Source organism: Oncorhynchus clarkii, chromosome 12 (assembly GCF_045791955.1).
Source record: "Oncorhynchus clarkii lewisi isolate Uvic-CL-2024 chromosome 12, UVic_Ocla_1.0, whole genome shotgun sequence".
Lineage (NCBI taxonomy): Eukaryota > Metazoa > Chordata > Actinopteri > Salmoniformes > Salmonidae > Oncorhynchus > Oncorhynchus clarkii.
Genome location: NC_092158.1, coordinates 12,239,177 through 12,254,476, shown reverse-complemented (window position 1 = coordinate 12,254,476; position 15,300 = coordinate 12,239,177). Strand labels below are relative to the sequence as shown.

The following is a 15,300-nucleotide window of genomic DNA, read 5'->3' as shown; positions in this document are numbered from 1 at the left end:
CTACATTTTACTTGGGCCCATAGCGATATTTTTAAAAGTAGTGCACTATGTTAGGCATAGGGTGTCATTTGGGATTTAGATTTAGATTATTTTTGACATTCCCATCTCCTGGCTGAGTTCACCCAATCCAGGCAACTTTCCAGGTGTCCAAACGGGGCCTTGAATTTGACGAACCATGGAAAAGGTCACGCATTCCAGACTACTCTCTCAGGGGGGAAAAGGAGTCCACACCTTCACAGAAACGCGTATAGCATACCCCTTTAAAATCTGACAACAATTATGGCATGAGTTTCAGCAAATTATTATGCCAAAATCGATCTGGTAAAACTCTTCACTGGTTCTGCTCAGCCTGGAGTTCATCATGACAGAGATGTGTATTAGGAGCCCTGAAAATAGGAACTGGTCTAGAATGGCATGATAACACATAAGCCTTCACACAAGCCTGGCATACACTACCTCCATAAATAAACACAAATGCAAAAGATTTAATTGATTGTTGTGAATATGTGATTTTACTAATTGTGCTGTTGAACACTGGAAACAAGAAAACCTATTACCTGGAGGATGATGCCAAGATGGAGACTGCTGCTGGAATGTTTCAAAATGTTTGGTGATTGCTGTAATTACTGAGGCCTGATTTCTGGACCCGGAGTTCCAATTGAGTGTTCAAGGGGAAATAAAATAAGACCTTTACTTTCTTCAACTGCTTCTATAGGAACCGGGTGTACATTGTAAAGATGTGGTTGCCGACAGAGCCATAGAGCAATATTCTCCACAGTACTGTAGCTGTGATACAGTACACTGTAAGCTTGGTAGTCAAACACGTTATGGGGAAATCCTGTGTGGAATGGTTAGTTAGGGATTTATTTTGTCATCTGGATTTTTAATCAGTCTTGCTGTCTCCATGTAAGTTGTAACAAATAATTCAGCTATTTTCAACTTTAAGCACAGTGAAACTTCATATTGTACGAATAAAGTTTTGTCATTTTCAATGTCCATTGTTTGTTAATGTTTTCCCATAATAGCAAACAGGTGGGATTGACTCACTACTTACACAATAAGGTCATAACGACTGTATAAAGTTACACGTTTTGAATAGACAATAAAAATGGGGTCATACAATTACGGTATTTTGTGACATGGTAAAAAAAAGTCACCCATCTTAGTCACTCTGTGATGGAAAGATTATATCACTGTTAAAAAGAACAGTAATTATTCTAGTGTATTACACAATATTCAATCATCTAAAAAAAAAGTAGAGTAAAGGTGGTTTTAGGAAACCATATTGGACAAGTATTTGTGTTAACCACAAACTAGAAGATTGAGGGACGGTTTTCCCCAGCCTTTCCCGGACTTAATCCTAGTCCTGGACAAATAAGCCCACTCCATGGAGAACGCTGATACTTTAAGAGGACGTCATGTTATATTGTGTTCTTAGGCCCCAAAACGACTCTTTTTTTTCTTTGAAAATTGCTTGAATTTGCACATTATTTCATCATGCACTAGCACAGAGACATGTGGAACGGAGCCAGCCCAGGCCCCCTCCGTTGACGTAGGACTTCATATAACTCTGTAATCACACATCAACTAAATATATCATTGTTCTTGCTTTCGGGAAAATCACCTAAATACCAAATCAATAACACATTCGAATGATCACATATTTGAAATGTAATACGTTTTAAAAATCAATAATTGCTAATGACACAAGAAGGTTTTAAATAATGATGTTTGTGATGTCTCCATGTTTATATGGGAATAGTGTCCCTCCGGCTTCTAAACATACCTCTATGTCCTCCACTATGGCGCTAAAGAAGAGCCTTAAACCTCAAATCACCAAAATGTTGTCAACTGTCAGAAATCCCCTCTCTCCTTGGCCTGTGATTCACAGTGCCTGTAGTCTGCCTGGCCTGGCCAATGGTCTGTCGGTCCACACACTTCCTAAAGACCTTTCGTAATGTTGACTGAAGACAAAGTGAGTGGGATTCTTTCATAGCCTGTCATGGCTGGCTATGTGGCTACTATACTACATTATATGGTTGAAGTTCAAGTTGTATTACACCCAACTAGAAGGCAATACAAACAGAGCATACAAATGGCATGGGCATATTGATACACAGACCATGTCTAGGCTAATATTATATATTTATACAGGCTGTACAAAATAAGCTTATTTTATTGTGCGAGTCCCGAGATCTTGAAATGTTACCTAAACAACAGCAGATACTTCTCCACCACACCAGACGAAGAGTTCCATGAACCGCTTCCCCAACGTCTAACTACGTCGGCTGGGTTTAAAGAAGGACGATGGCAAACACTTCATTTAGGGATCGTATCACCTCTATATATTTTTCTCACAACAGTGCTTGTGTTAAAGATACTGGTCCCACTTTAAATGGAATATTTACTTAATAAGGCTTTCTTCATATGTACTAAATATTAAAAACATTAATAACTTAAAGTCTTTATAAAGTCTTCATATGTACTAAATACTAAAATACATGAACAACTTAAAGTCTTTCAAAAGTTAAGTACTACATATTTAAAGATGAAACCATTTATAGTCAAATGTATAATCTTCATTGATATCAAAATAAAAAAAAGACCAAAGTAAAATGCGATGATGAGATCAGTTGGAAGTTGGCACAGTCCTAAATGTGTCAGTGTCTAATTAATGTGAATGTTGTGCTATCATCATGTCATCATATCATCACCCAGGGTGTCACATCTGTGGCACTGAGCTCATGGGAAGCTCCCTCCCTGGTATTGGCTGGCCACACAGCATGTTCGCCAGTTCCCTCGGCCGGCTACGGTCTGTGTGAGGGAACCAGCGAGCCCTCCCGATTCCTTTCTAGAGGTTTCTAAACCCTGGCGGGGACTGCTGACGTCACGCTGCCTCTCGTCTGCCGATGTGTCGTATGCACTCTCTCATTTCCTCCACGACTTACGAACACCAATCTCTGCTGCCCGCGCTGTTGGTCTTGTTCCTGACGTCCAATTGGCTGATTTAAACAGCCTGCCTCGTCTAGAGCCCCAGACAGCATGGCCAGTCCCTCTCTAGCTGCCTGCCAAGGAGAGAAGGGTGTTACGTTTTGGGAGAGAGTAGAGGAGCAGCAAGGCAGTGTGCCGAGCACCCCCCCGCCCCCCGTCCTCCCCTTTCCTCCCCCTTTGTTCCCCTCTCCTCTCCTCCCCCTTCCCCCTGCCCCCCCTCTCCTCCCCCCTTCCTGCTGCTCCCCTGTCCCCCCCCCCCTCCCCTGTTGTAGCAATTTCTCTGACTGGGCAGCCTGCCCTCGCACTGTTATAGCACCATGTGACCAGGAAGTGTGGCTCCGATCCATTTCCTCTCCTGACTGAAGGGAAACATTGTAACAGAGTGGGACGGCTCTGGGCTCTATTACGTAGCGGGATAAAAATAACTAGCATATTTAAGGCTGCAGAGGAATCCCAGAGCAGGCATAGGGTGGACAGCCTGCGGCTCGGCAGGAGCTCTCCCTGCCTTTCTCTGCTTGTCTCCCACCCTCGCGCTCTCTCTCTCCGCACTCCGCTTTCCTCCTGCTCTCCCTCCATAGCGGGGCCCTGCCTATGGAAGCTTGGCTGGGGCCTTGTAAACACACAGTCCCTTTTGTTTATTGTCTATTCCGTTTGCTTTGGCAATGTAAACATATGTTTCCCATGCCATTGAATTGAATTGAGACAGAGGAGCGCGGCCCAATGCAATGCTATGCACACCACCACACTGACTGTCTGGTACTGCATGTTTTCAAACCTGCCCACTGTTGTTGTTTTTTATTTTATGAACAGAAGCTCTAGCAAACAAGTCTGGAATTGTTTTGTGGAATGAATTGGCACATCCAAGTCTGTCTACCCATCTCCTACAGCATTATGCTACGGTAGAGCACCTCTTGTTCTATACAGCCCAGTCCTGAGTATCGGTTCTAGCCAAATTTGACTGAAATGTTAAGCTTGCCTTTGCCTTCAAAATCTTCAGTTACTATCCATAAGATGTACTTCTCTCGATACTAAATGTTCATTCAAAATGTCAAAATTGCAGAAATGACAAGCAAGCATGAACTGTTTTGATTAATCCTTTTTAATCTCTTAACTACCCTGATAATAACTTCTACCTGAGATGACCTCTACACACCTGACTGCAATGTCTGTGCGGAAATAAATAGACAGCAATCATAAACAGGAAAACGTTTATCATGTTTCTCTCATGTATTTCACTGGTGCATTTTATCTTGGTACGTACCCACGCATTTCAGTTATTTATTTCACTGCCATGTGGGACAAATAAAGTAAAGTAGACTTAGTTTGTGAGATGGGAGACTGGGAGACTGGGAGAGGAGAAGCAGGTACAGGGAGGGAACATTTAATAAACAATAATGACATCAATGCTGACACAGGGGAACAAACTGAGGAACAGACAGATATAGACAGGGCAATCAACAAAGTGAAGGAGTCCAGGTGAGTCCAATGAGCGCTGATGCGCATAATGATGGTGACAGGGGTGCGTAATGATTGGCCGCCTGGTGCCCTCGAGCGCCAGAAAGGGGAAGCGGGAGCAGGCGTGACAGTTCTTCTACTTACACGCAATGTCATAATAATATAATTCACACACTTAAAAAGACAATTAAAAACCAACCAACCCTACACAATCAGATGACACAACAGCAGACAGACACAGCAAATAAAATCACGTTCAAATTTTTGGGGGAGTTGTTTGCTATTCTTAATAAACAGCAACAGATATTAACAAAACTTGACTGAGTTTTCATTAATAAAGAATGAATGCAATTGTTTATTACTGTAAAGCATCTGGAAAGAGAGCAGTGAAAACCTCAATATCTGGAGTATGATCCTCTAGTCCTCATATTGACTTGAATGCTTTCCAAGGGGACTGAACTAGCTGGGGATGGAATGCTGCTGGAAACCATCAAAATCAAGACAACTACTCTGATTGGAGACAACAGCTGCCAAGCGCTCAGTGAGTTGTGCAAGGTTTCTAAACTTTATTTACCCATCTTTATACACTTTACACTTATGTTTGTTGAATAACATATCAATAATTTGACATTAAGTACAACTGTGATGGGTATACAATTTTTACTTTCCAGTGACCAATCCGGTCGTAGCCTTTTTTAAATAGAAAATGTTCCTCTAAGATGAAATCCTGACAACCTTGAAGAATGTGGGGGTGGGGGTTCTGTTTGTCAACAACTTCGCAGTCCAATCCCAGGGGTAAGGACAAGTTATAGAAAGATAATTCCCATTTGAGGCCACAGTCAATCAGCCAATAGTGTGGGAGCCTAGCTCATAGGGCCCTAGAACAGTCATAACAATAGTTGTGACAACACAGCCAGTCTCATCATGGGAAACTCTGTACATAGAGCCAAGAACAACACCTGAGAGACAACCCGACTTGGAAATACTTTCAAGAGACTGTTGGAGCTGCTGCTGCAGGTAAGAGACTGTTGGAGCTGCTGCTGCAGGTAAGAGACTGTTGGAGTGGCTGCTGCAGGTAAGAGACTGTTGGAGCTGCAGCTGCAGGTAAGAGACTGTTGGAGCTGCTGCAGGTAAGAGACTGTTGGAGCTGCTGGTGCAGGTAAGAGACTGTTGGAGCTGCTGGTGCAGGTAAGAGACTGTTGGAGCTGCTGGTGCAGGTAAGAGACTGTTGGAGCTGCTGGTGCAGGTAAGAGACTGTTGGAGCTGCTGCTGCAGGTAAGAGATTGTTGGAGCTGCTGCAGGTAAGAGACTGTTGGAGCTGCTGCAGGTAAGAGACTGTTGGAGCTGCTGCAGGTAAGAGACTGTTGGAGCTGCTGCTGCAGGTAAGAGACTGTTGGAGCTGCTGCAGGTAAGAGACTGTTGGAGCTGCTGCAGGTAAGAGACTGTTGGAGCTATTGCTGCAGGTAAGAGACTGTTGGAGCTGCTGCAGGTAAGAGACTGTTGGAGCTGCTGCTGCAGGTAAGAGACTGTTGGAGCTGCTGCTGCAGGTAAGAGACTGTTGGAGCTGCTGCAGGTAAGAGACTGTTGGAGTGGCTGCTGCAGGTAAGAGACTGTTGGAGCTGCTGCAGGTAAGAGACTGTTGGAGCTGCTGCAGGTAAGAGACTGTTGGAGCTGCTGCAGGTAAGAGACTGTTGGAGCTGCTGCAGGTAAGAGACTGTTGGAGCGGCTGCTGCAGGTAAGAGACTGTTGGAGCTGCTGCTGCAGGTAAGAGACTGTTGGAGTGGCTGCTGCAGGTAAGAGACTGTTGGAGCTGCTGCAGGTAAGAGACTGTTGGAGCTGCTGCTGCAGGTAAGAGACTGTTGGAGCTGCTGGTGCAGGTAAGAGACTGTTGGAGCTGCTGGTGCAGGTAAGAGACTAGCAGCATACTTCATCCATTCATTGATTGGACCAATCCTAGTGGCAATTTAACATGAGAACACACGCACACATCTCACACCATCAGATGTGTCATTTAGGTCAATTATGGAAGACATGACACCTCGACAGTACTGAGTTTACATGATCAGCGTTGATGTACAAAAACATTACGTCAGTTTTCCTCATCAGGTTCTTATGATAATTTCAGGTAGATATGATGTTTGGACAGTGATAACTACATCCTCCTAAGGATTACGTGTCTGGACAAGGTAGACTATATTTAAAGTACCACAGCATTGTATTCTGGAGCACTATAACAGACAGGAAACTTCCAAAATAACAGAAACACTTGAGGAAATGAGAGATACAAAGTATAATGAAAGCAGGTGCTTCCACACAGGTGTGGTTCCTGAGTTAATTAAGCAATTAACATCCCATCATGCTTGGGGACATGTATAAAAATTCTGGACAGGCCATTATTTTGGCTACTATAGATATGGCCCTTATAGGATGACAATGTCCCCATCCACAAGGCACAAGTGGTCACTGAATGGGCATGAAGACAATGTAAACCATATGCCATGGCCGTCTCAACCCAATTGACCATTTATGGGAGATTCTGGAGCAGAGTTTTCCACCATCATTAGAAAAACCAGCAAATGATGGAATTTCTTGTGGAAAAAGGGTGTCGCATCCCCCCCCCATAGAGTTCCAGAATCTATGCCAAGGTGCATTGAAGATGTTCTGGCTCGTAGTGGCCCAACGCCTTATTTAAGACACTTGATGTTGGAAGTTACCTGTAGATCAGAGTTGATACTTTACTAACGTAAATACATAAATAAAGAAAATCGAATTAGTTTTGTTAGAACATCAATTAAGTTATTCATATATATTTTTGTTTTAATTAACCATCATAAAATGGGCTCATATAAGTACTAGTATGATGACTACACTGGAATGGATAGCCAACTGTAAATAGAACCATGAATTGATAGGAGGTACAAAATGCTCTTTCTCTCTCGCCCTCTCTCTCTCTCTCTGAGCCAACCACCTCAGAAAGAGTTGAAAGTGTCCTCTATACAAAGACATTGTCCTCCATCATAAAGAATATGGCCATGCTGACATGGTCCCTTTGTGTTTTTAAACCTGCTGCAGGAAACAGGTATTCTTTTATTAAAAAAAGAAATTGTTTTAACTTATAACAAATACTTTCTCACCAACCAAAGTCAGGAGGTTCAGTCTATAAAATAGATATGTGATGGCTTCTGACAGTTGGCCTAGACTATATCCTTAGAAATATGTTGATAGTGGAAAAATAATACCTGCAAACTAAGTCAAACAATTGTTCTACAACTATCATATCATGTCTCTAACTTGAAAGGTAGATATCATGTTCTGTAAATGTGGTAATGAAGACAACCAATGGGATACTTGTTGACATGGCCCAACCGACAAGATCCTGATGCAACAGGATTGGTGGGCCAGTAGTGTTTGCTCCAGAAGTGTTTGCTCTCCATACAGGACTCTAAACTGATAGACGTCTAACTACGGGACAGACAAAACATTTATGTTGGCTTCCAGCTCTGATCAAACACTGACAGCCTCAGCCCACTTCAAAAACAACATGAGAGTGGATGCAGAGATCATGCTAGTTTATAAGTATTACTGGTGTTATATAAATAGATGTACATAGTCATCGACATTGAGTGTACAAAACATTGGGGACACCTGCTCTTTCCATGACAGACTGAGCAGGTGAGTCCAGGTGAGAATCTAGGTGAAAACTATGATCCCTTATTAATGTCACTTGTTAAATCCACTTCAATCCATGTAGATGAAGGGGAGGAGACAGGTTGAAGAAGGAGTTTTAAGCATTGAGACACAGATTGTGTGTGTGCGCCATTCAGAGGGTGAATGGGCAAGACAAAATATTTAAGTGCCTTTTAACGGGGTATGGTAGTAGGTGCCAGGCGCACGGGTATGTGTCAAGTACTACAACGCTGCTGGGTTTTTCACACTCAACAGTTTCCTGTGTGTATCAAGAATGGTCCACCACCCAAAGGACATCTAGCCAACTTGACACAACTGTGGGAAGTATTGGAGTCATGGGCCAGCATCCCTGTGAAACGCTTCCAACACCTTGTAGAGTCCATGCCCAGATGAATTGAGGCTATTCTGAGGTTAAAGGGGGTTTGCAACTTAATATTAGAAAGGTGTTGTTAATGTTTTGTCCACTCAGTGTAGCATGTTGAGTATATAGTCATAATTGGAACTCAAACTGAGGTTCAGAAATAATTTAATAATTTACTGTCCCACTCCTTCAATGATCACAAGACATGGTGTGAGACCTATGAAACCCTAAGGGAATGAAAAGTCATGGACACTTAATTAATCCTGAAGTGAGCCAATGCTTTTCTAATTTTATGATTACTTCATGTATAGGTTGATCATGCATATGGCCAAAACTATGTGGACACCCCTTCAAATTAGAGGATGTGGCTATTTTAGTCACACACACGTTGCTGACAGGTGTATAAAATTGAGCACACCGCCATGCAATCTCCATAGACAAACATTGGCAGCAGAATGGCCCGTACTGAAGAGCTCAGTGACTTTCAACGTGGCACCGTCATATGATGCCACCTTTCCTACATGTCAGTTCGTCAAATGTCAGCGCTGCTACAGCTGCCCGTCAACTGTAAGTGTTGTTATTGTGAAGTGGAAACGTATCGGTGCAACAACGGTATATATATACATATATATACATGATTTTTTTTCTTCACTTTTGCTAAAAACGCTCAGGCCCGCATGCCGCCTGTTGCCGAACCCTGGACAAGAGCGACATACCATCGAAGACGTACAGTAGAGGGGAGTGTCCCCGTTCCAGGTGAGCATTTGTTGTGTCTTCTATAGGAGTTACAATATCTAGGTCAATGAGTGCAGCTACAAGTCATTATTCCTATTCTAACAAGCCTACTTTACATGCGCGCGTAAAACCTGTCCTTTAGAATTGCGTTGATCCGGTTTCCCTACCTACATTAGCTCTTGATAAAAGGCAAACGGCATATAGGGCCTCCCTGTTGCCATCGCTCTGTTTTGTATGGATATAAACAGAAACAGTTTGAGTTTTTTTCTCTCTCTTTTTCAGCCCTGCTCTCTCTTTGCTGTCGTCATGAACTGCACCTTCTTTTTTTCTAGCAGCGCGCGCAGTGTTGTTCCTGTCCTGCCTGGCTGTTGCTCAGCAACATGAAGGCGTGTCCACCAGCGATGATTTAAGCGGTAGGAAACCCTTGCCCGCTGTCACTTTGTCAGTTCAGTCTGTTCTCTAGTCCATGCATGGAAGTGGAATTGCTAAGGAGACGAGGGAATCCCCCTATAGTGTCGCCTCACTCCTGATGAATTTGCATCAACGTTATTACCAAGCTTGTTTTTTATCGGTCTCAGTCTGCCTGTTCCATTCGCTGCGTCCACAAGCATGGCTTGGAGTGAAGTATAGCGCCACATCATCTCGGACTGTCAACCCGTGAAGAATACACAACTGATGCTGTACAACAAACGGTGTATTTACCAGAAGAAATTCATCAGAGGAACCAGGTAGGCCTATATTTTCATTGATGAGGTGCGGGCTTTTTTCAGTTTGACTATCCAGAATGTTGGGTTGCCATAATAAAGACATTGCGCTTGGATTTGATTCACTACGTTAGCCTATTCATTTTTGAGGGGGCGAAAACGAAAAGGCTTGACGTTGATTTAAAAAATATATTTTTTGTTTATGCAGGCAACCCACCAAGTGACTTCGACAATATGGCATTGAGCGGAACGCTTTTGCCATCCATATCCACATTTGCAAGCGGCCCGAATGTCAAGAATAAATCCATGGGACATGCGAATTTAGTGAGTATGGTCTACTATATTAGCTATTTATATATCAACAGTCTGACTAGCCTAAATAGGACATTCTGCATGTTTAATGGTAGGTCAGCTCATAATCGGTTTTAATGTAGCCTATGTATTTTCTATGTAAATTCCTTTGCTTGACCTTATGTCATTGCCGTACTCCAGAATACCGCACCTCTGTTGGGGCGTGCACCAGCAAGTAGAATTTTCAGTGTGGCTACTAACTGAGTGGAAGGTAGCCTACTATAAGTGTTTAGATTGCAGTAGTGGCATCCTATTGCTTTATTATAAGACAATTTGATTTAGGTTGTTGACTTATCTATTGCCAAATATATCATGAGAATATAGAATAGGCTATTAAATGTGACTATTTTAAGGATCTGAGGTTTCTTGTGTTTATATAGAAGCCTAACTAAAGTTCAGCTAATCAATGCAGGTCTGGGATTACACACAAGAATATCTCCTGACACAATATTTTCTCAGATAGAAGATACAGTTGACAAAGAATCATAGTTTTTATATATTTCAGTTAGATAGAGGGAATCTACAGGTAGCTGTATTTAACATTTGGCAATGGCATGTTATGACCTAAGACCTGTCTCAATGATTTAGCCAAGGATATCCTATTAGATTATTCAAATTCCTAATTCTATGGACATTCAGCGTTATGTTCATTGAATGACTATGACCACAGGTGTCTTTCAGTCCTTGTGCTGTGTAGTAATGCGTTTCTCTTCCCTTCCCTAGAGATGGAAGGAGGATATCTCCACTGGCATGACCAAGAAAGAGCCTGAAGATCTGGACCTGCTAGACTATGACTTTATCTTGTCCAACACTATGCTACAACAGCAGGCTGAGGCCATGGCAGCAAGCGGGTCCCAGAACCTGTCCCCTTCCCCGGGCTCCTACTCCTCCTACCAGCTCCCCTCTCCCCAGGACTCTGCCCACAGTGACATGCTGTACACCATCCCTGACATCAGCGACGTGTCCCCCTCTGGGGGGTTTGTGGCCGAACTGATGAGGCCTGAATTGGACCCAGCATACCTCCACCCCACCAGCCTCCATGGCAAGTTTGTGGTGAAGACCACCATGGATATGGCAGAATACGGCCAAAGCATTAATGTGATTAGTAAGGCCGGTGTTGGTGTCAGTGCTGCCACGGACCCCTCCTCCTTGCCTTTTGTTTGTCATATGATAAAGCAGGAGAACCCCAGCATGTGCAACATCACCCAACCCATGGATCTCCACCTTGGGGGGGTGAACTCACACTCCCAGCCCAGAACTGGACAGAGGCCTCACCTCGACCCCCACGGTTTCTCCCCAGGGGGGTGTCCTATGACAGCCATTCGGTCAGCTTCATCTCTGTCTCCAGACCACCACCCTTCCAGCCAGGTGTTATCCCACCCCCAGATCCCTCTGCCTGGCCAGGGCTACCACCACAGCTCTCCGACAAGCTACTCGCCCTTCCCTCAACAGCCTGGGTCTCTACGGTACCAAGGTCAGTACAACTTCAATCTAAGTGTTTTTGACCAAGAGCTTTTTTTTCACATTCATCATTTGCTGGTGCCTGACGTTGAGGTAAACTCTGAGGGGATGATGATGATGAAGCTCATCACTCCACCCTCTTCACCCACGTCTAGAGCTCATGTCCCCGGGCGGAGACTGTCTACCGGAGGAGCCCAAACCTAAACGCGGCCGGCGCTCCTGGCCCAGGAAGAGAATCGCCACACACACGTGTGACTACGCCGGCTGTGGGAAAACCTACACCAAGAGCTCCCACCTCAAAGCACATCACCGAACGCACACAGGTTGGTACACATGTTGGTTGTCTCATTGTTAAAACGCTGTTTCAAACACTTCTATGAAGTCAGAAGAACTTTAGGAAGCACTTTCTCTGTTTGTGTCAGACTTTATTTATGGCATAGTTAGCCTACACCAACCTTTCAACCAGGTGTGTCGTTTTTCATTCCCATTGTCCTTCTTAATTATGTGTGACAGTATTCATTACTCTAGTTTATGGTTTATTATGGGATGGTAGGCCTTTCTTAATTCACAGTAGGAAAACTTTGACATGGAATTTTACATTGGATTAATATAAACTGTAGTTTTCCTTGTATGTCTCCTTGTATGTCTCCTTGTATGTCTCCTTGTAAGGAGACATATACATTTTAATGGCTGAAATAATCAAATGTATTGATTTTAATGGAACACTTTGTAATAGGCAGCAATGTGACCTTGTGTTTTAACTACAGATCTACATTGAGAGGATTTTATTTAAAAAAAATATATATATATATATATATATATATATATATATATATATATATATATATATATATATATATATATATATGGCTCTAGTAATTCCAGCTCATTTCTCTCCAAAGTAACACTCTATGTTCACCTATAACTCTTACCTTCCCTGCTACCCCAAGATGCTTGCCCCTGGCATAACGGCTGTTGTATTGCCAGCAGTAAATTACTCCACTGCATCATTATGGTAAAAGAGGGAGAGAAGCCCAGTTGGCAGGTGTCATGAACAGGCAACAGCAGCAGGTTGATACTGATCCTGTTCAAATACAACCGCAGGTTGACTCGTTTACAATTTATCTACTGCAGGACAGGACCGACCTCTTTCTGTGGTGAGGAGAGTTTTGGTCTGTTTTTACTCTAAGGAGAACAAACAAAATTCTAACACACCTCTCTCTGTCTCTCTGTGTGTGTATGTATTGTCATTACTAGGAGAGAAGCCTTATTGCTGTGACTGGGAGGGCTGCGGCTGGAAGTTTGCCCGTTCAGACGAGCTCACACGGCACTACAGGAAACACACGGGGCATCGCCCCTTCCAGTGTTCCAAGTGTGACAGGGCCTTCTCAAGGTCTGACCACCTGGCTCTACACATGAAGAGACACCTATGAGACACTCACTGGACACCATGGACCAATACTAAAATACTAGAAATATTATTAAACAGCGACCTGAACTTGTGACTTACAAATAAACATTGCCTTCTAGCCATCCATTGTCAAAGCACCAATACAAGCTATGTGTTTCCTGGTAGTGTTACACTCTCAAGGGTCCAACCCAATGACTAAAGACTGTTCTTTGTCCATCTATGGGCTTGTGATCTGACATTTGACAAGACCCCTCAGAACAACCTCTTTTGTGGGACAAAACTGGAATCGCTCATCTATTTATCGACAAAACCTGGAGGACTAGGTGCCAACGTGTGACTGGAAATGTATTAGCAGAGATTTACAGGGACAGCCCTAGTCACTAAGCGACCACCGTTTTGTTTTTTTATTGTCTGAAGATTATGCTACTTTTTCCTAAAATGTAAATTGCCTTTCACATACTAACGGGGGAGGAATCAGAAAGATCACATTCTAACGGGGGAGGAATCAGAAAGATCACATACTAACGGGGGAGGAATCAGAAAGATCACATACTAACGGGGGAGGAATCAGAAAGATCACATACTAACGGGGGAGGAATCAGAAAGATCACATACTAACGGGGGAGGAATCAGAAAGATCACATACTAACGGGGGAGGAATCAGAAAGATCACATACTAACGGGGGAGGAATCAGAAAGATCACATACTAACGGGGGAGGAATCAGAAAGATCACATACTAACGGGGGAGGAATCAGAAAGATCACATACTAACGGGGGAGGAATCAGAAATATCACATACTAACGGGGGAGGAATCAGAAAGATCACATACTAACGGGGGAGGAATCAGAAAGATCACATACTAACGGGGAAGGAATCAGAAAGATCACATACTAACGGGGGAGGAATCAGAAAGATCACATACTAACGGGGAAGGAATCAGAAAGATCACATACTAACGGGGGAGGAATCAGAAAGATCACATACTAACGGGGGAGGAATCAGAAAGATGACATACTAACGGGGGAGGAATCAGAAAGATCACATACTAACGGGGGAGGAATCAGAAAGATCACATACTAACGGGGGAGGAATCAGAAAGATCACATTCTAACGGGGGAGGAATCAGAAAGATCACATACTAACGGGGGAGGAATCAGAAAGATCACATTCTAACGGGGGAGGAATCAGAAATATCACATACTAACGGGGGAGGAATCAGAAAGATCACATACTAACGGGGGAGGAATCAGAAAGATCACATACTAACGGGGAGGAATCAGAAAGATCACATACTAACGGGGGAGGAATCAGAAAGATCACTACTGGAATTATTTGCATTATAAGTCAAAAACTTTCTCAGAGCAAGCTCAACTTGCCCGACTGCTATAAATGCCATACATTATCTGTCTTTCAGTAAAATAATGGGGAGGAACCAGAAAGATCAGTTTCAGGCTACTGGAAGTCTTAGCAGTTTGGTTGTTTTCACTGCAATAATGGGTCAACCTCCGAGCAGGCTCAACTTGTGCGACTGTTCAGTTCACTTGACCCTGGCCCTTAATGTCATTCCCTGTATCGGTTATCAGGGAAACAAGAAACTCGGACAGAACACAGACGGACCACATCCTAAGAGGCCTTCTCCATTCAATCAGAAACAGTCCATTTGTCTTTGTTTGTGAAGTTCATACTGTTCAACATACTGTATTAGACATTTATATTTATAATACTCTATTCTTCCAAGCCATTGACTTCAGGTACACTTTAAATATATATGTTACAGGATGGTGCTTCAAGACTTTACTATGTTAAAAGGTACCAAAGAATTTGAAAAAGAAAACCGCTGAGAGTATAAAAGTGTGGTGGTCTTGTCTGTGAGTTTCCTGGAGACCTCTTTTCTTCCACAATTTGACTTTAATCAGGTGAATTACTTTGCTCCTCATTGGTGATGGCAATCTCTCAACGCGCTGTGGTCGCAAAGTGCAATAATGTTATATGAGACATTCATATTATTTTTTTAAAGAAATGAGTAACTCTGAACAAAGTTTTTTTTGTTTATAGACTAAATATGTTATATAATCTTGAATGTTGTACATTTGTAAATAAAATGCTTTTAAATGTTTTGTATTGTCTTTTACAACATAAAG

The 15,300-nt window shown here is 42.9% G+C and overlaps 1 protein-coding gene across 1 annotated transcript; it reads left to right on the top strand.

Moving 5' to 3' along the window:
• The first annotated feature begins 9,662 nt into the window (after positions 1-9,662).
• LOC139422715 (Krueppel-like factor 4) lies at positions 9,663-13,413 on the top strand. The gene is made up of 5 exons (XM_071174019.1): positions 9,663-9,957; positions 10,142-10,257; positions 11,008-11,758; positions 11,901-12,068; positions 13,003-13,413. Exons 2-5 carry the CDS (start codon positions 10,168-10,170, stop codon positions 13,176-13,178), a joined length of 1,185 nt encoding a protein of 394 aa, XP_071030120.1. The 5' UTR covers positions 9,663-9,957; positions 10,142-10,167; the 3' UTR covers positions 13,179-13,413.
• The last annotated feature ends 1,887 nt before the right edge of the window (positions 13,414-15,300 follow it).